At 37.7% G+C, this 26,778-nt stretch overlaps 1 protein-coding gene across 1 annotated transcript in view; it reads right to left on the minus strand.

The window, feature by feature from the left end:
- Positions 1-26,778, minus strand: part of LOC126474821 (probable chitinase 10) — a 190,856-nt gene that overhangs the window by 58,284 nt on the left and 105,794 nt on the right. Inside the window, exons 23-30 of the mRNA XM_050102295.1 lie at positions 21,264-21,399; positions 21,035-21,177; positions 16,399-16,584; positions 14,537-14,662; positions 13,683-13,830; positions 6,830-7,109; positions 3,709-3,842; positions 3,391-3,602 (exon numbers count right to left, since the gene is read on the minus strand). Of these exons, the coding sequence (XP_049958252.1) occupies positions 3,391-3,602; positions 3,709-3,842; positions 6,830-7,109; positions 13,683-13,830; positions 14,537-14,662; positions 16,399-16,584; positions 21,035-21,177; positions 21,264-21,399 (1,365 nt within the window). The remainder of the gene's footprint in view (positions 1-3,390; positions 3,603-3,708; positions 3,843-6,829; positions 7,110-13,682; positions 13,831-14,536; positions 14,663-16,398; positions 16,585-21,034; positions 21,178-21,263; positions 21,400-26,778) is intronic.

Consider the following 26,778-nt stretch of genomic DNA (forward strand, 5'->3'; position numbering starts at 1 on the left):
TATGTATAGTTCCATATTCCTTATTCCGTGACAAGTTTCATAAAAGTAGGCCAATTAAGTGAGCAGTGAACACACAGCTTACTACAGACAAGTTCTTGTGTTTTAGTAGAGGGTAAAAATGGTAATACTTCTGTGCAGTCCCACAGAAAATTGCAGATCATCAAATAATCTTTGCACAAAATTAATGTAAGGCTGATTGATGTCCTCAATTGCTAAATATCATTAACTGAACATATTTGGTCAGAACATAAATCTGCAGTATATTGACTGTGCAGATCACCAAATAATTTCTACACACAATTAATGCAAGGGTGCTTAATGTCCTTAATTTCTAAATATCATGAAACAAATTTAAGATCACCACAGCAGTATGTAGTATACACTAAACTATGAGCAATTTGATGTAGTGTGAAAATTTGGTCTATGTAAGTATTAAACTGCAGACAGGCACTTAAAAAAAGAAAAATATCAAGGCAGTAAGAAATTATACTACAAAAACTTTGTCTGCTCTTGATAAATTCACAAAATGAGAGATAGTTTGGCCAACAAGTACCCTCAGAATGGATACTATTAGTATGGGTCACAAAAACACATAAAAATATGATAATGCTGCTAGCTTACATAACAAAAGGCCCCTATTTGAGAAAGGAAACAGAGAATAATTGATGGCATATGAATGGTGTAATAATTGAGTTTTCACTGATACTGACCCATCAGATAGATTATATTTAGTCAGTCAGATTCATATCAGGGAGATGGTACACTGTGTTACATGATTTTCCATTTTTTGCTTTTCTGTTTTTTAACAGAGGGGGCACTGAGTCACAGGCAGACACAATGAAAAACAATGCTGGAAATGTTGAGCTTTTGGACTACGTCCTTCATTAGAAGTAGAAAACAGGCACACAATCACAACACACACAAACATGGCCTCTGGTGTCTCCTGACACTAAGGCCATACTGCAACTTCATCTTCAGTTGACAGAATAGAAGACATGTATAGTACTGGAGTGGGAGCAGGGAATGGGATAGACAGGTGAAGGGCAAGGAGTAAAGAACGTTGAGGTCAGCGGGCTTATGGGAAAGAATGATATGTTGCAGGGAGTGTTCCCACCTGCACAATTCATAAAAGCTGGTGTTGGTAGGAAGAATCAAGATGGCACAGGCTGTTAAGAATTCAGCAGTGATCATTTATGCAGACAGACAGATTGCAAATTATCATGTCCAAATAGACTAAAGCTCAGTGGCTGCAGCTAAGTTTGTAGACCACATGATTGCTTTCACTGGTGACCCTATTCTGCCTTTGATGAGGTAGGCGATGTCTGTGACAGGACTGGAGAAGATGATAGTGTGAAGATGTTTGGTATAGTTCTTGCATCTAGGTCTATTGCAGGAACATTAGCCATTAGCAAGGGGTTGACAGCAGTATGAAATAGGGATGGACAAGGATACTGTGTAGGTTGGTTACATGACAGAAAACCACTGTGGGAGGTCTGGGCACAATACATCTACATCCACATCAGCACTCTGCAAGTCATGTCATGGTGTGTGGCAGAGGGTACTTCTGGTATCACTCACTCATCCCCCCTTCGCTGTTCCACTTGTGAATGGCACATGGGAAAAATGTCAGTAGGCCTCTCTGTATCAGCTCTAATTTCTCTAATTTTCTCATCACGGCCATTTTGCAAGATGTATATGGCAGGTCATGGTGTGTGGCAGAGGGTACTTCTGGTACCACTAACTCATCCCCCCTTCACTGTTCCACCTGTGAATGGCACATGGGAAAAAGTCAGTAGTCTTCTCTGTATCAGCTCTAATTTCTCGAATTTTCTCATCACAGTCATTTTGCAAGATGTATGTGGCAGAAAGTACTATCTTGAAATTTCAGCAGTAAACCTCTCCATGATGCTCCAAACCTCTATTGTAGTGCCTGCCACTGGAGTTCATTGAGTACATCTGTAAAGCTCTCATGCCAGCTAAATGATCCCATGACAAAATGTACCACTCTTCAGGGGAACTTCTCTACCTGTACTATCAGTCCTACCTGGTAAGGTCCCAGACTGATGAACAATACACAAGAATTGGTCAAACAAGTGTCTTGTAAACCAATTATTTTGTGGGTGATTTACATTTTCTTAAAATTCTTCCTGTGAATCTCAGTCTGTCATCTCCTTTTCCTATTGCCTGCTTTATGTGGTCACTCTGGATAGTTACTCTCAAATATGTTATGGTAGCAATTTGTCATCAATAGTGTAGTTTTACAGTAGTGGATTTCTTTTCCTATGTATGTGCAATATGTTACTTTTATTTACATACAGGGTCAACTGCCAGAACCTGCATTACTCATATGTTCCCTTTATGTCATTTTGCAAATTGATATTGTCTTCTGGCATTGCTACTTTCTTATAGACAACCACATAATCTGCAGACATCCTTAAAGAGCTTCCGACACTTTATACACTGTAAATAGTGGGGAGGGTATTTCTCAATTCAAGCCACTCTATACTTTCCATATCATGGTTTTCTAAAAATACTCTCCACTAATAGAATAGCAGAATGGAAAGCTTAGGTATTATAATGCTAGCTGACTCCGTAGGTAGGGCCTGTTTCACCTAGGCCTTGGGTAACAGCAGAGTCCAGACAATTGTGAGGAGTAGAAGACTGGGTTAGATACAGTTGTGGTGACAGAATTACAAAGGAGAATTCCGTTGCTTTCATTGCACGAATCAGAAATAGTTCCACAAGGGAAATTGATCATGCAAATGATGCCGTAAATATATCTAGAGACATTATAGATGTAAAATGTTTCTCATGTGAATCACAAGGCCACATAACACACTACTGTCAAAAAATAAAAGGGAATGTATATGATGTGTAATAAGGACAAGAGAATTCATGAACTTTTGTCAAAATTGTGAAAAAGAAATGCCTCACAGATCAAGAATGGTGTGAACAAATGTCAGAAAAGTGGGCAAGTAGCTACAGGTGGTAGATCATGTTCTACAGAAGCAATTAAGTGTCATAAGGCTGAGATACCATGCCATTATTACTACATATGTAAGATGCAGTTTTCAAAAAGGATACGGAAGTGGCTGTTGAGCTAGAAAGTGGCAAGATTATGCAGTAGGCATTGTCACTATACGTAAGCCTACAGTAAGATTCATAGACTACGCAATCAAAAATTGTCCTTCCTTATGAACACAGGGGTACTGCTGTGTCTACTGGAAAGGTACAAGAAGCAGAAATCACTCAAAATCACTCAATTAAGTAAACTTTGCAGTGACTTTGTCAGTATCTCCCCTTACAAATGTTTTATTTTAAGTGTTCCAGAAGTTAACCTTACAATTAACTGTGTGAAGAAAGAAAAAAATTTAAATGTTAAATACCAACCTGCCAACACTTTGGATATTCCCAATCTAGATCAAGACCATCAAAGTTATTTTGTTCAATAAAATCTATTACATCCTCTATAAACCTCCTTCTGGCACCAGGATTATTCACCAACCGACTGTACTTGTCTCCAGCAGAGTCATTCCATCCCCCAATAGCTACAAGCACTTTGATGCCTTTTTTCTTATATTCTGTGACCTTCTCATAGAATTCTGAAACATGAAATATACGTGATTTTCATATCTGGGTTTGCACCTTAAGTCCAAATAAACCAAGAATGTGTTGCATGCAGTGCAATAACATAAGCCAAATAGTTACTGTTGTCATAGTCTGCCCATGTATCATGTGGTTTTATGGTCAGTCGATCTCCATTCAGTACTGCAAACCCATAAACTATATGGGTGCAGAGATCAGGATCTATTTCATTTGGAAGGTACTTGCCAACACCTTGCCTGAAAGGAAGAAGAATAACATCACAATGCAATTTTGTACACAGTAATGCAGACTACAAACATTGCATAAAATAACATGACAGAGTGTATGGACACTATTTCATGATAAGGAAAGACTGTTATTATCAGAAACTATGAAAATGAACTTGATGCTGCTGTTAGCACAGGTCATCAGTGGGATGTTTTCTGAAATGATCACCTAACAAAATTTTTGTCTTTGCTCCTACATACAGTTTAGGGCTGAATAATAGCAGCTGCTCACCACTACCGAACTGGAACATATGGACCATAGATGGCAAAGACACTAAGGAAATGGTCATGAATATTTGTTTTCTGTGTCTTGTGGTTTCAAAGCTCAGGCAAGAAACATGTAGTAACCAAGTAGCACATGAAAGCAATCCAAGTAACACAAGTATGGCTTTATTCTTAAACCTATGAACAATAAAGGAATTAAGCCTCTCATGAATTCACATATAACAACACAAAACAACAGATGTGAGCAGTACAACTGGCAGAACACAGAGAGAGGCAGTCAGCGCTGCTCCACAGATTTATACACATGAATTGCCGGCAGATGTCGTGGCAGAAAACCGTGCCATGCACACGTCTCCCACAGGCAGCCTCCAGTGGCCGGACCCTGCTGATACAGTTGGCAGCTGATTCAAGCACACACACGCAGCAACACTACACTCAGTGCACTCACATTCACATATATTAGTTGGAGGATACAGCAAAAGAAGAATGAAATCATCTAGAAGTTCTTCCTATTCCTCTAACCCTTCTTGTGCTTTCTTCTCCCATTGTACACTCTATTTCTCAACCTTTTTAAGTTTAAATTGTTTACAACCAAAACATGTGACTCCCTCTAATATCATCTTATCTATGAGCCACTGGCTGTCTGCAGTTCTTTGTTACTACTCCTTCATTGGAATCTCATCTTTTGTATTCCAATTTCACTTCCTTCTTCATTTGTAAACCTCATCCCACTGACAACATATTTCTGAATGGGTTCTCTCTTTCTTCGTAGTGTTTAATGTTTTCATTTATGTTCTTATCTTGCACTTTTCTCCCACAAGAGTAATCCAAAAACAAGGAAATCTAATGTATTTTTCTGCTGTTCCTGTCAGCCACATTTCATTACCAGTTACTTGAAATTATTTGGAAAAGACGTAACTGCTGAAACATATTAGTTAATGGTAGCATAGAACGGTACCTCCAAATATGCAACCTAGCAATAACAAGAAGAATATTTATGTAAAATTTCAAATCTGAAGAAATGACATTAATCTTGAGTGATGCAGTCCTATTATACAAGTTTTGAAAACTATGAAAACTGTCAAAATGGGGTTATAAATAGAGGACAGAAACTGCACCTTTAACTGTCCAGTGCAAGTAGAATTTCAGTTTTTGACAGGAAAGGTATGAAAACATAATTATTTACCCAATGGAATTTCTCAAGAAAATATCAAAGAGACAATGAGCAAAGCTGTATAAATTCCACTGAAAATACAGAACTTTCTTAAAATAATTTCCTATGATTGTTCATGGTGAGTAAAATCTGTTGCAGCTGCAATTTGGATAAAAGCATGTATACTAACCACATTTCACAACCCTAATCCCATCTCCAGGTTCTACTGTAACAGTTAATCAAGACTAAGTAGGACAATAAACAAAATTAATTATCAGTAGAAAGGCTGTTAAGGCTGTAAATCATCAGTAGAACATACCCTAATTGTGTACAACAAAACTACAGCAGACCACGTAGAAAAATTACAGATTTATCCAGTAGTATGAGAGAACTGCATATGTGAAGCATGAAAAAGGTAAGTTTGACTGGTAAGACTCAAGATGAAGAGGGCCTGATGGAAAAATATAACCCAGAAACCCATTACAAATGACTTGAGAAGTGGCATAGTCCTGAGAAAGCCAACATCAGCGTAGAAATGCCTTTGCAAACAATCAAGCCCGTGAAAGGCAAAGGTCCCGAGTTCGAGTCTCGGTCGGGTACACGGTTCTAATCTGCCAGGAAGTTTCATATCAGCGCACACTCTGCTGCAGAGTGAAAATCTCATTCTGGAATCAAAATGCCAATTGTTGACCTGCAAAAAGTAACTTGAATAAGTGCTTAGGTGGCCATATTTGACCCATGTAACTAACTGCAGTGAGCAGCTCAAGGAGATGCCCCAGTGTACACATGCCATAGGGGAGCTACAGCATGAACTAATACCAAAGGAAGGCAAAGAATACTGAGTAAATTCAGTTGCTAAAATCCATGTTCCACCCTGACACTGTCTCACAAAGCAACCTAATATAGATATTGCTTAAAACTGTATTGCTAAAAGAAAATCAGGAGCTGAGTATTAAGTTTGTAGCAAAACTTAAAACTACTTTCAGGGTCATCAATAAATTTATGATGGAGTCTCAGAGAAGGCTATTCCCCAGCATACGGGAATGAAAATCTACAACTAAAAGCCAAGAATATCCTGAGTATGAAACTAGAGTCACTGGGGGGGGAAAAAAAAAAAAAAAAAAAAAAAAAAAAAAAAAAAAAAAAAAAAAAAAAAAAAAAAAAAAATTTTTACTCAAGTTGAAGATTTCGTGATGATGGACTGTATATTTGAGCAGGATGTAGTTTATCAACTGTCTTGTTATGTAAATATGTAAACACACTTTTTCACAAAAAGTTAAATTAATTTTTAAATACTACTCCATCTTATTAAGTATAGTTTTACATCAGAGAAATTATATGAACCATATTTTGATATGTCTCCTATACTCTAATCAAATTATATATGTTATGAGATGAATAAATCACAATGCACCCCTGAGCTCCAACTTATCTACTCATTTATTTGCTAATTATACATCCAACCAACAAAATTTCCAGGTATAGCTGTCCATAGTCTTGAGTTTCTGTCATGTTTCTTATTGTTCATATAAAATTCAGTTATTTTATTAATTATTAAATAAACAATGTGTTTTCTTACCTATACCATGCCCAATTTGTGAAATAGCAGACCACCTTAAATTCTCCTTGAGGAAGAGGAGGAGGAGGAGGAGATGATGATGTCCCTGGATGGGCAGGTCTGTTTGTAGTTGTAATAGCCGGTGATACAGACGTAACTTCACCACCTGAGTCTTGTGTGCTATGATGACCACCATCAGTTATTTCAGTGCTAGAAATAGATGTTGATGACATCCACTCTTCAGTTGACATTGTTGGTTGCCCTCCGGCAGGTGTGCTCCATGAGGGAGGCATTTCTGTAGCTGTGGATTGTAATCAGTTAATAAATTTATCCTATGGAGGTGGGTTTCTTTGCTTTAAGAGACTAAAAATTCTAGAGCATTACCACATCAATTATAAAATGGGGACAGCAGAGATATACAGCACATCAAATTGCCATGTTTTTTTGTTAATAGGATCAATTCTGTGGTACCACACCTATGTTGTGAACAAGTGACTCTACTAACCATTTAATTACCCTTCAGTATTTCATCAAGTGTGACATGTTTGAAGCACCATTCCCTTTTCAACATCAGGAGCATATTGTCGGTGATGAAACAATACTGCATATGTAGCAAAACACGAATTTTACAGGAGACATTAAAAACTTTGTAGAATACCTTATATGTTTCATAAGGACATAAACTTTGCATTGTTGCACTACAATGATATTCTGGGTTGTAACAGAAAGTGAAACAAAGAAGATACTCGTTAGAAAGCTTAATTGCGGCGTATATGTGGGATTGTCTCAGTATTTTTGGAAGAGGAATGTTATTTACTTGGTATTTGTTTCTCAGTCTCCAATATGGCTTACTGCTTCTACATTGTTTTTGGTGCTGAAAAAACAGCAACAACATCACTTTTGAAAGACTTCACAGAAACAACTTCAAATACACAGATGGTTCATATAGGTGTTATAATGTCTGCAGATTTCTTCAAGAAAAAACTACTGAACAAAGAACAACACTGCACTGTCACTCCTGAAACAGTTAAGTCCAAGATGATCATTTGCAAGGAATGTTGTCATAATAGCAATTACAATCCGTAGGAACAATGGCTTTAAGTTGTTGGAAATGATCCCATCTCGCTTTCTTGATTTTCCGTCTTTCTTTGTTCAGTTTCGTAAAGTAAACGTTTTCGGAAATTTTTCTTGGACATCTTGGTATTTCTTGCTACACTTACTTGATTTTTTTCTGTCACTGCTTAGATCACCACAAAATTCTTGGCCTCGACTTTCAATATCCTTGCTTCGGTCAACTTCAAATAAGTTATCTGAATTGTCTGGTAAGAAATCAAGACCATCATGTAGCAATAAATGTGAAGAAGTACTGTCATCTCCAGTGGCAACTGTGACTGCTGTATCATTTTGAGCATTCTTGGATGCAGTCAGTAAGGTTCCTAGACATCAGCTTAATAATACCAAAGACCAATGTTACTATGGCTCTTGTCTGTTGTTTGTTCTGGATTTATGTGAGGACCTATAATCAAGTGGGTATTCAAAACATCTTTAGCAAAAAGGACTGAAGTGCACAATAAGTGAAGTGTGGTGTTAAAATAAAACAATTTTCTTACCACTATCAATCACTCCCAAGAAGAATTCTCCACTTTCATATGCTAAGTTCAGCTGAGCAACAATTTCTTCCTTAGTAAAGAGATCGTCTTGTAAAACACTGCCATTTTCATGAACTGAAGGCAGAACCAAAGAACCACTTTTGAACATTGGAAGACAAGTAGTAATCAATAACAATGTGTTGTGGCTGTGTGCACTTTTGAATTTATGCAGAATTGTTTCCTACATCCACAAAAATCTAGTTATGCAGTATTTCATTCTTTTGCACTTACGTGGTATTTCCACCTATTTTTCCGCTGTGTCACATACGCGGTATTGTTTCAGTTTCTTTTATTTACAGATAATTAAAAAAATTCATATTCTGGTGGTAAGAGTAGATGTGCTGAGAGTCAAGGATATCAGCTGACTGAAAAATGCAAAATCGATAATCTGCCAGTTATGCAGTATTCTTTCTTGAATGAGGATATACATAACGTGATGATTAGAGCCATTTCCTGTTCTTCTAAGTGTTATGAAATAAGACAAATCATAGGATAATGTATAACAGACAGCCTGTCATACCTCCACACAGCATTTATTAGTCATGCTGCCAAACATTTACACACATTAGCTCTCTGTTCAGTTTCAATAACTAAGGCAAATATTGTCATAAGTGTCCAGTTGCTTGCGACATATTCTGTTTGTGTGGTATATATAGTGACATATTCAAAAATATGTACTGCTCCTACCTAAGTGGTTAGCACACTGGACTCGCATTCGGGAGGACGACGGTTCAATCCCGTCTCCAGCCATCCTGATTTAGGTTTTCCGTGATTTCCCTAAATCGTTTCAGGCAAATTCCGGGATGGTTCATTTGAAAGGGCATGGCCAATTTTCTTCTCCCTCCTTCCCTAACCTGAGCTTGCGCTCCATCTCTAATGACCTCGTTGTCGACGGGACGTTAAACACTAACCACCACCACCACCACCTACCTAAGTGGCTGGACAACTTGACAGAGTATTAAACTTGTATTCAACAGCTCAGACAGATCACTTCCTTCATATATATTGTTGTTTATTTTTATTATTTTCATTCAAAATGGAAACACATATGTGGTTATGCATACGAAAAAAGAAATAAAATACTGAATTGAGAACGACTCCTTTTTTATTCAAAAGTGCAGATGACATATGCTCTATCTAGCAATTAATTCACACGAAGGTGATCTTATTTTTAATACTACTTTTATTTTATACAAATTAAAGGCATGGGTCATGAACTAACAGGGTTGATAGAAGATATCAAAGAAACAACCATTAAAAATGTTCTCAGGTATGGTTCAAAAACTGAAGAAAATACATCTAAGTTCATAAAAATAAGGATATTGAGAGAAATTTCTGGTATATGACTCATATTGTGCTATTTTAGCTCTTCATTATAAGTTGCTGCATTGAGAATTTTTATACTTTGATATTTATCCTAACAGTGCACCAATTGGAGTCCTGGCACTGCAAAAGATAGTCAGCGTATCACTGTTTTTGGGAGACTGTGGCTATGAAAATATCCTCTTCATCTTCCTAACTGTGTATGTGAGGCAGAAACATCAGAGGGCAGTTGTCTGGACACACCTGCATTTACGAGGGTGTGCTAAAAGGCAATGTCTCTGAATTTTTTATATGAAAACCCTTAAAGTGTTAAAAAGAGAAATGTTATTAACATTCCACATCTTTATTCTTCATGTCTCCATATTTGCAGCCTCTGCTGCTAGAAATCTCTGAATTGTAGCCTGTAACATGACAGTGTATAATGTAGCTATGTTGGTATGTGAGAAACAGCATGCTGTAATAGAGTTATGAATTTGAAGAGTTCATCCACACATGAAGTGCTCTCTCCTTCAGCATGATAATGCCAGACCACACATGATATACTGTGACTTCTGCAGCAATCTGATGTCTTGGGTTCACTGTCATTGTTCATGCTCCATACAGGCCCTACTTGGCCCCATCAGATTTTCATCTGTTTCCAGAACTTAAAGAACTCCTTCAAGGACTTCAGTTTATTAGCGATGAAGTGATGCAAGCAGAAGTGATGTTGTGGCTCCATCAAATTAAAATAGTCTACAGTGATGGTATGAACAAACTGGTCTCTAGACACAGGTTTCTAGACCAAATATATGGTCTCTTACTGGGAGAAATGTCTTCATCACTAGGGTGACTATATTGAGAAATAAATATGTAGACATGAAAAATAAAGATGTAGAATTTTAATAATGTTTGTTTTATTTAAAAAGCTTTAAGATTTTTTCACATAAAAAAACTGAAGGCATTATTTTCCAGCACATCCTTGTACTTTAGGTCATACACAAAAATGTGGTAGATCCATGATTCATGTTGGATTCTCTGTGAATTTGCTTGCTTCAACTCACAAATTTAGTGCTTGATATGTTGTTTCTCTGCTTTGGCTGTGATGGTGTGTAGGAATTATCAGCCAGGCACAACATCAGAAAACCTAAGAAGATACATTTTCGAACTGTTGTCAATGGACCTTTTTGTGCCCTAATACTAGATATGTCTGCTCCAGGAATGATTTGCTGGTATATAATGGCTATTCCTCATATATTTACTTAATGAACAAACTGACAAATGCTACAAGCTAAATACCCAGCAAAGTTTCTAATCGTTCCACAAAAAAGAAAAACAATTGTGAAGTTCTGGTATTTATGCCCACAATTTCTATCAGATATTTTTTGATATGAGGCATGCACTAAAAATATAAATGTTCAGATGAGTATTAAATATGCTTGCCTCCTTCATATTACTTTATTCTGATTTTATTCTCCATTCTCTCTATACTTACATCACATACGGCATGGACCTTATAACCATGTGCCTGCTCTACAAGCCTCTTCCAGTTCTTTCTGCTGAGTCTGTTGGTTGTGCTTTTGATACTGAGGTTCAGCCTAGCTGTCATCATGGATGTTGTCTCAGCACCTACATTCCTCTTCTTCTCATTCCAGCTATTATTCTAGACAATGCTACAACAGGTAGCCTTTTCTCTGACATTCTTGCTGTATGACTATCCCAGCTCAACCTCCTCTTCTTCAGCCCTTCAATGACATTGCAATGTTTGTACAACTCCCATATTTATATTTTTTATCCTCTATTCCTTGTTGTTTTCACTGATAACACATGCAAAAAAATTTCTTAATATTTTCCTTTCATATATTAATAATTTTTCTTCCTCTTTCTTTCTATGTGTTAAAGCTTCACATCCACATAATATTACTGGTAAGACAGCTAAATTTTAGAGTTAGTACTGAGTGATATTTTCTAAGATACTGACAGAAACTGTGAAGTGTTTTGTTAGCTGATTCTATATGGGCATCTATTTCCATATTCATTTTGCTGTCTTGTCCGCCCCTGGTAGCTGAGTGGTCAGCTTGACAGAATGTCAATCCTAAGGGCCCTGGTTCGACTCCTGTCTGGGTCGGAGATTTTCTCTGCTCAGGGACTGGGTGTTATGTTGTGCTAATCATCATCATATCATCCCCATTGATGCACAAGTCACCAAAGTGGCGTCAAATTGAAAGACTTGCACCAGTCGAACGGTCTACCTGACAGAAGGTCCTAGTCACATGACATTTTTTTATTTTGCTGTCTTTACTAAAAAGACTGCCTTCATCTGTTTGGTGAACTGCTTTGAAAGTGAATCCATTAAGTGATAGGTCCACTACTTCAGATATTCTTACTCATGTTCAGTAAATTCTGTCCTGTTCCTGAAACATATGTTGAGTATTCTGACCAGTCACTGTTTTACATGAATGAATTGATAACCTTGTGCACAGTCCCAAATGTGATGACCAGGAGTCTTGATTTTTGTGGTGCCCTACCACTAGGAAAGTTACCCTCACCACAGCTTGACAAGCCTTTCGTGTACATATTAGTTTTGGTTTGCCCCAAGTATTTTATTATCCCAGTACCCTTATATCTGGAGAGCAATCCCTTATCCGTCACCTGGGCAGTGCCCAATGGAGGGATGGGGACTAGCAACCCATCTCTATCAGCCATCTAATTAACACAAATAAGACACTCAATAACCTCCATCACTTTTTACTGTGAAGCCAAGTATTTACCTTTCTCTAACCACAAAATCAGCACTAAATGCCAGAGAACTTAACAAATCCTACTGTTTCACCTTCCATCAATTTTATTCCAGGGGCTTCTCTGTCTCTTTACAACCTATGAGACCCCATCGTTATCCTATCACATCACAATTAGTACAGATTGTTTCCATGTTTTACTTCATTATAATGTAGTACAACATAATAAGAATTTTTTTTCTCTCAGCTGTAAATGGTTAACATTATGACAATAATGTTTATTGAAGAATGTATTTTTGGTTTTATTTAATTTGATATGACCATTGTCATTTTTTTTCTGACGCTTTTGTTTCACTATCCGAAACCAAATAAGGTCATTCCTTCACCTCTGCAGTCATAAAATATACATTCCTGTTATTGTACACAGTAGTCCATTTTCTACATACAATTTCATAATTTCATGTCATATTTGTTCAGACAGGTTAGGATATGAGCTTCCTTTACCTAAGACTCCATTTTCTCTGCCAGTCACAAGTGGCTACCTTGACCTAATGGCTCTGCTTGATTATGTTCCCTTTGATTTCATTACCACAGATAAGGAGCTTGGAGGACTTGCTTGGTAAGTTTATATTTTTTCCTATCCAGTTTTACCTGTTATTTGGTTCAAATGGCTCTGAGCACTATGGGACTCAACTGCTGAGGTCATTAGTCCCCTAGAACTTGGAACTAGTTAAACCTAACTAACCTAAGGACATCACAAACATCCATGCCCGAGGCAGGATTCGAACCTGCGACCGTAGCGGTCTTGCGGTTCCAGACTGCAGCGCCTTTAACCGCACGGCCACTTCAGCCGGCAACACCTGTTATTTATGTGTTTTGAAGTTTATATTTTTTCCTATCCAGTTTTACCTGTTTTTTTTATGTGTTTTGGTTCAGGAGTAAGTATCACTGAAATTTATCTGAATAACTCCAGATAATCATACCAAGGCACAACACTGACTGACAATTTGCTGTCGAAAGCCTTTACTGTCCTAACGAATAATGTGACTGGGAAAAAATCTACAGATGCAATAAACAGTTATTCTACCTGATACTTTCACATCTTAATAATTTATCCTGTGAATGTGAATGTTAAATAAGATCAATGACTTAATGTAAATTAACTTCTGTTGGTTACTTTGTGCATACCTCCATCTCCTCCTGGTGGTGCTGCCAATACTGTGCGAATTGTATTTAGAAGAGGATGTGTACCACCACCACATCGGTTGCGGAAATCATCTAGGTCAAGGGCCCATATCATTCCACCACCAAGGCCCATTTTCCTTATGTATTCACTCTACAAAAACAGCAGTAATTGTTATAAGAATATTAAATAGACCAAAATTAAGATAGTTTAACTCTAAACATCCCTTACAATATGAAAATTATGTTATAGTTTGTAAACTTCTTGTGACCAGCATAACCAGTATTATTTGGTACCAATCACACTCAGTTTATTGATGATTCAGACTGGTCCATGTGAAATGGATACTAACACATATACAACAGTAAATCAAAATAAATTACATTCAAGAAGATATGAAGCAATATTCAAATAAGTATCAATATATGAAAATTATAAATAAGTAACTGAGCTTTTTCAACCAGACATATGTTGTAACTGATTTAAAAATATGGAATAATGATGAGAGTTGTGAAAGAAGGACAGTGACAGGCAGAAGAAGTTACACAAACTTCAATATGTGATAAAGTTAAGATAGCAGGCAGAAACAACCATGAGTCAAATAACAATAAAGCTAATCATGTAATTAGATGTAAGTAACTTACTCCAGGGCAGGTGCAAGAACTGGTGTGATTTATTTATCAAGAGACCTAAGAGTGGATGTAATAATAAGGCAATTATGATCAGGGGCAATAGAGAGGAAAACAAAATTTAACATACAACAAATAACGTGTTTAACTAAGCAAAGCAGTCATATTTTTGAGCTGTACAAAGGAAACGAGGGGTAATGGAGACTACGTAAGAAATGCAATAATCATACCTTTTGTTGAATCATTGCAACATCATCAAAACTGACCCACTGATTGCCTTTGAATGCATATGGTCCCATCCTTCGCTCTGGGTCCTGCACAACTGTCCATCCTTTATTCTTAATTCTGTCGCAAATCTGAAACATGATAAGAACAGCCATTGTACACAGCATTTTCTTCCTAGAAAAGACCATGCTTCATATGGATGATAGACATGAATGTCTAGCAAAATTTTATTATATGAATTAGTGTAGAAAGTATGCTCAACTTTGATTTTAAAATAAAAAATGTATGTCTCATAGTGACAGCAACCAAGAACTGATGTGATGATGAGATTGTGTTTCAGCCACATGACATCATGATGATTGTTTTAAAGGTCATGCAGTGATCAGCTTTGCAAATATATACACAGTCCTTTACTACTGATACCTAGTACCAGTGGCAGCTGGTTATGTGCTACAGTAGTCTGTAAATATTGCACTAAAATTATGCTGTTTCTCTTCAAATGTAAGCCATAAATTACACTAAAATTACACCATTTATTTTTGAATGCAAGCAAGAAACTGCACTAAAATTATTCCATTTTTCTTCGAATGAATGCTGGTATGAAAATAAAATGGATGAAAACACGTCTTGTAGTGCTCTCTCCATGATAAATACAAACCAGTGTGGAGTACTGAAATTATGCTCAGCTGTGATACGAACAACTCAGAGATGGAACACAGCTGTCTGCTTTCAACTGCGCATGCTCTGATATTTCATCATCACTTCTGGCACTAAGATTGGTAGGTTGTTCACAGCACCAGATAAGTTTTTTATTTGAAAGAATGTTTAATGTATTGTGCAAGTGTAGAGTATGAGGGACTTTTGAGGAGCAGTTGACCTAGCGGCACCTTGGCCAACTAGCAAAGTCCACTGACTGGCAATTTGTCAACCTGTGATGAATTCCCCCTGTTATCATCATATTTTTTTAATTTTATTTTGTTCCTTGCAATGTTAAACTATTAATTATGAAATTTGAATATATTTAAACAATTCAATTTATGTATGTAAAATTAATATATTCAACAATGTAGGAAAAAACTGATTGCTACTTACTCTAAAGATGACACATTATTTTTCAGGTAGATGCAGTTAAGAGACAGTTACACATAAGCTTTTGGCCACAGCCTTCATCAGAAGAAGAATGAGAAACACACACCACTCATTCACACAAGCAAGCACACCTCATGCACACATGATCTCCAACTCTGGCAGATCAGACCAGAATGCATTCTGGCATTCTGGTCCAAGCTTCAGGAGTAGGCGATCATGTATGAGAGATGTGATTGCTTGTGTAAATGAATGGTGTGTGTTTCTCTTTCTTTTTCTGATGAAGGCTGTTGCCAAAGGCTTATGTGTAAGCGTCTTTTAATTGTGCCTGTCTCTAACTTAATGTGTCATCTTTATGGTCAGTAACAACCTATCTCTTCCTACATTGTTGATATTCCAGCCAGGAGTTTCCATTGTTTTATTGATTTATGATTACTACCCTTCTGAATAAAAACTCTATAGGCCACCTCATTGTAGCATATTGGTAACATTCTGCATGAGCCACCACTGCCGAAAACAATACAAAAGTATGAAATAATGAAATTTAAATGAGGGTGAAGCACATACAACTAAATTAGCATAAACTGTGTGTTCTTCAGAGAAGTGTGACACCACCAAGGCATCCAGTCATAAATATAAAATTTGTTTATGCAGTGAAAACTCTATAGAACAGGCAGACAACAGCTGATGTGAATGGTATAAAATTATTAGTATTTTAAGTTTATTAGGGTTCTAAAGTAAGCAGAAGTGACTGAAATTCCATACAGAACTCATCTGTTACCTCATAATAGGCCAGAAAACCAGCAGCCCTTGTGAATTCTCCAGCCTGGCCTGGTCCAGTTGATCGAGCATTTAGACCATTAGTAGAAGCTTTCTCCAGTTGGAAAGACTGGCCATACAAAGGCATACCCATGACGATTTTGCGCCTGGGTGCTCCTTCTGATATCCAGTAATTAATGGAGAAGTTCTGAAATGATGAAGACTCTTTAGAGATATACTATAGAATTTTCAGAAACTTGGGATGACATTTTATTATTTCTCTGTAATCAATATGTGAGTGTAAAATGGTAGCCACAATCTGCCCAGAAAATTAAATGGCTTCTTCATTTTGATGCAGTGCTATCAGCTTCCACCCACAGCTTTGACTACTGTTCCAATTCTAGCATGATTTTATGTATTCATGCCTCAACCACAGTACAGGCCAGAGCACAACATAAATGCATTCTGTACGCAGTAAAATGATACAAATATTTCTGGTAAATTAGTTTCCTCCTAGTTAGTATTCAGCAAAGACAGATCACATCTTGTAGATCATACTTCATGGAAAATGTGTCCTATTTTTTCTTATGACATTTCTATAGTGTTGGCTACTTCACAAATCTTTAATTTACAATTGCCCAAAGTGATACAATGCATTTTCTTGATTTTTTTAAATCTGTGGTTGCAGAATTGGGATATCTTTCTCGTCTTCAAGAGGCTTAGGAAACCATTTGAATTTAGCTGTTTACATCTTAAAATATGCAACATGGCTAGTTTCAAAAGCTGTACAGATACAACTATTTTTAAGATCACAGTGATACTTGATTTACATCATATTGTAACATGTTCCTACACAATAAAAGCCAAATTTCATTGTTATCATGACATCTCTGTGCCAGGCTGCCAACTTTATCCCCATAGTTACAAAAGTACAACATACACTTTCACTTATCTGCTATTTGTACAGCCATCTTCAGGCAAACGTATGATTCTTCACTTGATGTGTAGAAAGCTTTGAATTTCAAGCAGTATGCAGTATCTGACAAAAAAAGTTAAGCACCCAGAAGGAGAGGAGTAACCAAAATAAAACTTCATGGGTTGAGAGAGTACATGATGTTATTTCCGTGATTACAAAATCAAATAAAATTTACAAAGAACACAGACATGTTCTATTGGGGACAGATCTGTGGATATTGTTAGCTGCAGGAAAATCTCAATATCACACAGACAGTTTAGAGACATATGTGCTTTTTGTTGATAATCATTGTCCTGTTGAAAAATGACACCATGATACTGTCACACAAGAAGCAACACATGAGGACACAGGATGTGCATGACTAACTGTTGTGTTATCAGAGTATCTTAAATTGCTGCCAACCATGTAGCCTGGAGTCATAGCCAATGGAACCCACACCATCACAGCAAGAGTAACACTGCTGTGCCTCTCCAGAACATTGGAAGAATGGGACCTCTTCCCAGGTTGCACCTATACTCAACTGATGACGGTCATCTGGGTAGTGCAGAACCACAATTCACTACTGAACACAACGTGATGCTGCTCATCAGCAGCCACAGCTCCGCAGCCATGACACAACACAAGTTTGGTAGCAGTTTTAACAGCAGCCTATGTTTGGGGTGGTAAGACACTAAACTGGCTGCTGTCAGTCTCCAGTCAATGGTGCAGAGTACCACAGAGTGTTACAGTGAATCCAATACTTGTTCTCAGATGGAAGGAGCAGATGTGAAGTGGCTACGATGTGCTTGGTGTACAATACAGTGATCCTCCCTTGTGGTGCTCAGACGTGGTTGACCAAAACTTCGATGGCGAGTATGCATGGCTTCATGTTCCCATGGATTCCAACATCAGGCCACTGTCACAGCTGAATGCCCCACAAATCTAGATATTGCATGATTTGGCCATTATTAATATGGGAGAAATACCACAAAACTCTTACAATAGATTTTTATCCTCTTATCAGATCATGAAAACTGGCAGAAAAAAATGTGATTTACATTCTGCCACTCTTCTGCAGGGGTGTCAGGGATGTATCTGTTTGAAGTTGTAGGAGGAGGATACTGACAAGCAGTTTCTCCCAGATCCACACAAAGCATGACTGTGGAGCTCTCTTAACAAGCGAAAATCTGTTTCACTCACTGATAAAGGCTCATAAAACATCAGGACAGTCACAAATGTGGAAGCAATTAATTGTGGCACACAATGAATAACAGTGGTGAAGGATGTGTAAAAGGCATCATACGAGTAAGTAATGGGACTGCTCGAGTGGGATCAAAAAGTCACCATAGTTGTGTATGTGCTACGATCACTGAAAATTGTGATCGCACAGCTGAAGAGAGGCACACAACTGTGCCTGTGCATTCTGGTGAGTATGGAAAATATATAACAGACAGAGAAGATTAGGGCACATGTCAAGTGATGAAAGGAATAGGTCTGTATTCATGTAAAAATTGCTTCATAACGTGCTAGTTCACCATTTCACTATAACTGCACAGTGTCACTCAGTATAGTGAGAGGTTTGTTAAGTGCATTCCAGTGACATCTGTCCATCAGTGTGCCACACAATTATAATGTACTAAACACTGAGATGGAAGCCAACAGCAGCATGCCAGGATGGTATACACTGAAGTGGCAAAAGTCTTGTGATACCTCCTAACATCATGTTGGACCTCCTTTTGTCCCATGTAGTGCAGCAACTAGATGTGGCATGGACTCAACAACTTGTTCAAATTCCCCTGCAGAAATAGTGAGCTAAGTCACCTCTCTAGCCATCCAAAATTGCAAAAGTGTTGCTGGTGCAAAATTTTCTGTACAAACTGACTTCTCGATTATGTCCCATAAATGTTCAATCTGATTCATTTCAGGCTATCTAGGTTGCCAAATCATTTGCTTGAATTGCCCAAAATGTTCTTCAAACCAAATATGAACAACTGTGGCCTGGTGAATGGTGCCTTATCATCCATGGAAATTCCATTGTTTTTTAGGAACAATAAGTTCACGAATGTCCGCCCCCGGTAGCTGAGTGGTCAGCGCGACAGAATGTCAATCCTAAGGGTCCGGGTTCTATTCCCGGTTGGGTTGGAGATTTGTTCCACTCAGGGACTGGGTGTTGTGTTGTCCTGATCATCATCATTTCATTCCCATCAACATGCAAATCGCCGAAGTGGCATCAAATCGAAAGACTTGCACCCGGCGAACGGTCTACCCGACAGGAGGCCCTAGTCACACGACATTTATTAGTTCACGAATGGCTGAAAATGATCTCAAAGCAGCTGAACATAATCATTTCTAATCAATGATCAGTTCAATTGGACTAGAGGTCCCAGTCCATTCCATATAAATGCAGCTGACATTGTTATGGAGCCACCAACCACTTGCACAGTGCCTTGTTGACAACCTGGGTCCATGGCTTCGTGGGGTCTGCACCACACCCGAACCCCACCCATTAGCTCTTACCAACTGAAATTGGGACTCACCTGACCAGGCCATGGTTCTCCAGTCATCTAGGGTTCAATTGATATGGTCACGAGCCCAAGAGAGGCGCTGCGGGTGATGTTGTCCTGTTAGCAAAGGCACTCGCGTCGGTCAATTGCTGCCATAGCCCATTAAGGCCAGATTTTCCCACACTGTCCTAATGGATACATTCATTGTACAATTCACATTGATTTCTGCATTTATTTCACACAGTATTGCTTGTCTGTTAGCACTGACAACTATGTGCAAACAATGTTGCTCTTGGTCGTTGAGTGAAGGATGTTGGGCACTGTGTTGCCTGTGGTGAGTGGTAATGTCTGAAATGTGGCATTCTCAGCACACTCTTGACACTACAGATCATGGAATATCAAATTCCATAATGATTTCTGAAATGGAATGTCCTACGCATCAAGCTACAACTACCATTCCATGTTCAAAGTATGTCAATTCCTGTAGTGCGGCCATAATCACATCAGAAACCCATTCACATGAATCACATGAGTATAAATGACAGATTTGTCAATGCACTCCCCTTTTATAACTTGTGTACATGATACTACTGCCATCTGTATATGCGCATATCACTGTCCCATAACTTTTGTTACCTCAGTGTATATTTCTGGATTTCCTGTTTTCATGAGCATTCATCCTTAATAATTAGGCTATCTAGGTATGCATCTAGGCCTGACTCAAATGCAGGTGTGAGTCCTGATCTGACAGATTTGCCTTTGTCATTGCAGGTTTATTACTATGCAGGTTCAACATGTTTGAATGCATTGCACTGATATCATTCTGTGTCACTACATCTTTATTGATATCATCCCCATTGATTCATTTGCTTCATTTCAGTGCATTTAATTCATTTCTTGATGGTTAGTTGGTATAAATATGGTAATATAATTTCCTGTCATCACACAATACTGTTCTGAGTGCAGCTTTGTGTTGTTGTCCTAGCACATTCATGATACATAAGTCTTGTTGTATTGTGTAAAAACAAAGAAAGTAAACTCTTTTGATGCTGATGCAGTCCACTGGTGTTCCATTGCCCATGTTAACAAAAGTAACAAGACTGTCTGTTAGCAATTGTCTAACATTACAAGTTTTCTCAAGTTTAAGAGCACTTCATAAGATACAGTACAGAGTGCAATTTCTTTCTTTTGTTACTTACAGCATTAAAGAAGTAGAAATCGTCATCAGGATGGAAATAAAGAGGTGCTACATGTCCTGTTTTCTTGTCCCATTGGCCATGGAAATCATAAGTCATCACTGCTATCCAATCAAGATTCTCTGCCAGAGTTTTAACATCATAACCTGGATGACAACATAAAAAATGTAAGGTACATCTGAAAGCATACAAAAAAACACACTGCAAATGAATGACATTTCTCTTCCTATACCTGCATCAATTACAGTTTTGCTTGGAGATACAGCTGAAGATAACAACAATCCCTTAGGCTCAAAGGCCTGCCTTAACTCTTTGACCAGTGCAGCAAATGATGATTTGTCTGAAGCTGGTCCCTTGGCACAATCAACCTGAAAACATAAACAAAATTAAAGAACTGTGTGGAACAAAATGCTCATTTCTTTGTATTTAAACATGAACAAAAAATTATTTCTTACATTAGTTACCAGTACTTTTAAAGAATATTTAAAAGTGATGGTATGCAAATATCACAGCATGGATGTTTGCCACTTGTTTTTATTCTTTCTGTATCAAAGCTGTGTTTATGTCTGTTGTATTTCTATAGTTACCAATGCAATACTAGGTTGCCATATTGTGTATCTGTCAATGGCTCAATGCTTCTACTATTCAGTGAGTTGTTTCCTGAACTCTTAAATTATTTATATTCTGGCTGAATTATAGTTATAACATGCCAACAGAGACAGGCAAAAGCTTATATATTAACTTTTGGAGCCAGAAGCTCATCCATCTGATGGAGGAGAGGGAAACAAAACCCAAAGTAGGTGAGAACACTACAGGACAAGACAAGAAATAAATCAACAGCTGATAATAAAACAGTGTGCTGAGTTTCCATTCATTCTGTCCAGATGTGTGTCCTTTGATCTGAGCATCTCTGATTAATCTTGTTTTTTTTTCCAAAAAAAGGTCCTAATTTTTTAGGAAACCTATTTGAGTGACTTTTATGCTTAGCAGATAAATACTTTTCTATAATCTGTACCTAGTTTCATTCTGAATGTAATTTTTCTTGTCAATCTTTCATTCATTCCTAATATCTAATCTATTTATTTGCATTTATTTCTTTGTTTGTTATGATATATAGGTCATGGAGTTCCTTGTCCTACACACGCTGCAAAAATAAGTTTTAATTTTAATTCCAATATAACAAATTGCTAGACAGCTTGCTAGCTCAAATCATTAAAGAGTTAATAGTCTTGATACCACCTGAAGGAGAATAAAAGAAGTCTTCAGAGAAAAGAGAAGCAGCTGTATAAATATCAAGAGGTTAGATAGAAAACCAGTACTAAGCAAAGAAGAGAAAGCTGAAAAGGAGTATATAGAGGGGCTACACCAGTGCAATGAACTTGCAGGCAATATTATAGAAAGGGCAGAGGACATAGAGGAAGATCAGACACCAGGTATTATATTGTGGGAAGAATTTGACAGAGCACTGAAACACCTAAGTCAAAACAAGGCCCCTCGAGTAGTTGACATGCTGTCTGAACTACTGATATCTTCGAGAGAGCCAGCTATGACAAAACTATTCCACCGGGTGAGCAAGATGTATGAGACAGGAGACATACCCTCAGACTTCAAAAACAATGTAATAAATCCAATTCCAAAGAAAGGAGGTGCAGACAGGTGTCAACATTTCCAAACCATCAGTCCAGTAAGTCATGGTTGCAAAGTACTGACACAGATTATTGACAGAAGAATGGAAAAACTGGTAGAAGCCTTGGGGAACGTCAGTTTGAGTTCTGAAGAAATACTGGAATATGCAAGGCAGGCCCAATGACTTATCTTAGAACATAGGTTAAAGAAAGACAAACATACACTTATAGCATTTGTAGATTCAGAGGAAGCTTTTAACAGTGTTGACTGGAATACACACTTTAAATTTCTGAAGATACCAGGGATAAAATGCAGGGAGAAAAAGGTTACTTCCAACTTGTACAGAAACCAGATAGCAGTTATAAGAATCTAAAGGCATGAAAGGAAAGCAGTGTTTCAGGAGTGACACAGGATTGAAACCTATCTCCAATATTATTCAATCTGTATGTTGAGCAGTCTGTAAAGGAAACCAAAGAAAATTTTGAGGAAGAAGAAATAAAAATTTTGAGGTTTGTCAATGACGTAGTAATTCTGTCAGAGACAGTAAAGAACTTGGAAGAGCAGCTGAATGGAATTGCCAGTATCTTGAAAGGAAGATATAAATGAACATTAACAAAAGCACTCAAGGATAATGGAATGTAGTTGAATTAACTTAGGCAGTGCCGAGGGAATTAGATTAGGAAACAATACACTAAAAACAGTATATGAGTTTTGCTATTCGGGCATTAAAATAACTGATGAGAGGATACAAAAGTATTTATCTGGAGTGTAGCCTTGTATGGAAGTGATATGGATGATAAACAGTTCAGACAAGAAGAGAACAGAAGATTTTGGTGTTACAGAAGAATGCTGAAGATTAAATGGGTAAATGTAAGTAATGAAGGGGTACTGAATATAACTGGTGAGGAAAGAAATTTGTAGCATAACTTGACTAAAAGAAGGGATCAAGAAGGGATCAGTTCATTGTACACATTCTGAACCATCAAGGGATCAACAATTTAGTACTGAAGGAAAGTGTAGGGGGTAAAAATTGTAGAAGAAGACAAAGAGACGAATATAGTAAACAGGTTCAAAAGGATGTATGTCGCAGTAGTTAAGTAGACATGAAGGGGCATGCACAGGATAGAGTAGCTTGGAGAGCTGCATCAAACCAGACTTAGGAGTGAAGACTGCTACAACAACAATACAGAGTTTTTCAGATGGAATGGTCAACAACAAGTGATATGGCAGGAATGCTCTTTTGAAGCAAAAGACATCACATGGACATATACCTAGTCTAAATGATTTCTGATATAGAACACATTTAATGTATATTTCTTTTTGGGCCCAACCACATTTACCCTAATCACTGTGTTGTTCATGGCAGTATAATTAATTGGCCACCAAGATTGCCAAACCTTGTGCCATGAAGATGGTATCTATTCTTTCGGACATGTCCAAAAGAACAGATACCATTAGTGACCATGCAGCTTTCTTAGAATGAAATGATAATTAAATCAAGACCCTAAGCTGTCGACAGGCGTTGGTAAACATCAACGGGGACAGTTCAAAATGTGTGCTCCGACTGGGACTCGAACCTGGGATCTCCTGCTTACATGGCAGACGCTCTATCCATCTGAGCCACAGAGGATAGTGTGACTGCAGGGATTTATCCCTTGCATGCTCCCCATGAGACCCACATTCCCAACTTAATGTCCATTACACACATTACTCGCAGCAGACAATCTTACCGAGTCCCGTAAGAGTTCGGAAAATGTGTGTGCATCCAGCACAGAAGAATGAGGTCAATGGCCGGTTAGCCTTAACTATATGAAGATGGTATCTATTCTTTTGGACATTTGATTGTCATTTCATTATGCCATTAGATTTTTGTTTATGGGGTTGTAGTCTGAGATGTACAAGTAAAAGGTGAATACACAAAATTAACTTTTTGGACATTGCTGCCATCATTATGGAACATGCAGAGGCATTCAGACAAAAAACACATTTTCTCCTAAGAGTGCACAAATGCACTGAAGTTGATGGTGAGATATTCAAACATTCATTGTAAACTGTACGACAGCTATAATGTCATGTGTATGATAATGCTTAGAGGTGAATGGGCTAAACGCACATATTTTTAGTTAATGCTTCATAAAAAGAATAGTGTAATGTTTACTGCTGTTGTACATGAGTGAACCTCACAATGTACCAAAAAATACAGAAAATAAATGAGAATGTGTATTAAATGTGTTTTCCCTCAGAAACCATTCACAATACGGCATATGTCCATATGAAATTTTCTGCTTCAAATGACCCTTCCTATCACACCCCTAAATACTGACCATTCCTCCTGGAACACCCTGTATATGGGTCCAGAGCTGTATGACTTTCTTGATGCAAGTCATTTTCCTGGGTAGGTAGTTTTATTTTGAATAATCACTGTATTCCATGATTTAGCTATCAGCTATTTTCACCCCCTTGGGCCTTTTTAAGTTACCTGGTGGTGAAAATGACACCAAAAATTACAGCAGCTTCAAGTTGAATATACACTAATGTTTGATCCAGGACGGAATAATGGCAATATAGTGAAAAGGATAGACTCTATTCACCATATATCTACATCTACATCTATATCGATACTCTGAAATCCACCTTACGGCACGTGGTGAAAGGTACCCTGTACCACTACTAGTCATTCCCTTTCCTATTTCACTTGTAAACAGAACGAGGAAAAAATGAATGTCTATAAGCCACTGTATAAGCCCTAATTTCTTGTACCTCATATTCGTGGTCCTTATGCATAATGTATATTGGAGGCAACATAATTGTTCTGCAGTCAGCTTCAAATTGCAGTTCTCTAAATTTTCTCAATAGTGTTCCTCGAAAAGAATGTCTCCTACCCTCCACGGATTCCCATTTGGTTTCCCAAAGCATCTCCATAACACCTGTGTGTTATTCGAACCTACCGGTAACAAATCTAGCAGCCCGCCTCTGGATAGCTTCAATAACTTCCTGTAATTCAACATGGTCCAGAACCCAAACACTTTAGCAGTACTCAATAATAAGTCACACTAGCATCCTATATGTGATCTTTACAGATGAACCACACTTTCCTAGAATTCTCCCAATAAACCAAAGTTGACTATTCAACTTTTCTACTATAATCCTCACATGTTATTCCATTTCACATCGCTTTGTAATGTTATGCCCAGGTATTTAAACAATGTGACTGTGTCAAGCATGATACTTCTATCGCTGTATCCAAAAATTACTGCCTTGGTTTTCCTACTCATCTGCATTAACTTACATTTTTATACATCCAGAGCTAGCTGCCATTCATCACACACATAAGAAATTTTGTCTGATAAGACATGATTATTACAGCAGATGCACCAAATAGCTGCTTATAATAAGTAATCTTTATATATGACAACTGTTTTGGCTTTATCACCATTTTTAAGTATGTCTAGATTGATATGCTGTCCATATTACATCATTAGTGGACTGTCTTATAACTGTCACTGTTTTAATAAGATGTTAATTAAACATTTGTTAACATATAGTGTCATAAGAGTGGAGCTGTCAAACCACTGTCATATTGTAATTAACATGTTATTTTCAACATATTGACACCATTTACTATCTTATTAAAACAGTGACTGTTATAAGACAGTTCATTAACAACATAATATGGGCATCACAGCATTCTAGACATACTTGAAAATGGTGTCATAAATAATGATTACTTATTATGAACAGCTATTTGGTGGATCTACTGCAATAATCATGTCATTATCAGATGTACACTCCTGGAAATTGAAATAAGAACACCGTGAATTCATTGTCCCAGGAAGGGGAAACTTTATTGACACATTCCTGGGGTCAGATGCATCACATGATCACACTGACAGACCCACAGGCACATAGACACAGGCAACAGAGCATGCACAATGTCGGCACTAGTACAGTGTATATCCACCTTTCACAGCAATGCAGGCTGCTATTCTCCCATGGAGACGATCGTAGAGATGCTGGATGTAGTCCTGTGGAACGGCTTGCCATGCCATTTCCACCTGGCGCCTCAGTTGGACCAGCGTTCGTGCTGGACGTGCAGACCGCGTGAGACAACGCTTCATCCA

This window comes from Schistocerca serialis, chromosome 4 (genome assembly GCF_023864345.2).
Source record: "Schistocerca serialis cubense isolate TAMUIC-IGC-003099 chromosome 4, iqSchSeri2.2, whole genome shotgun sequence".
Lineage (NCBI taxonomy): Eukaryota > Metazoa > Arthropoda > Insecta > Orthoptera > Acrididae > Schistocerca > Schistocerca serialis.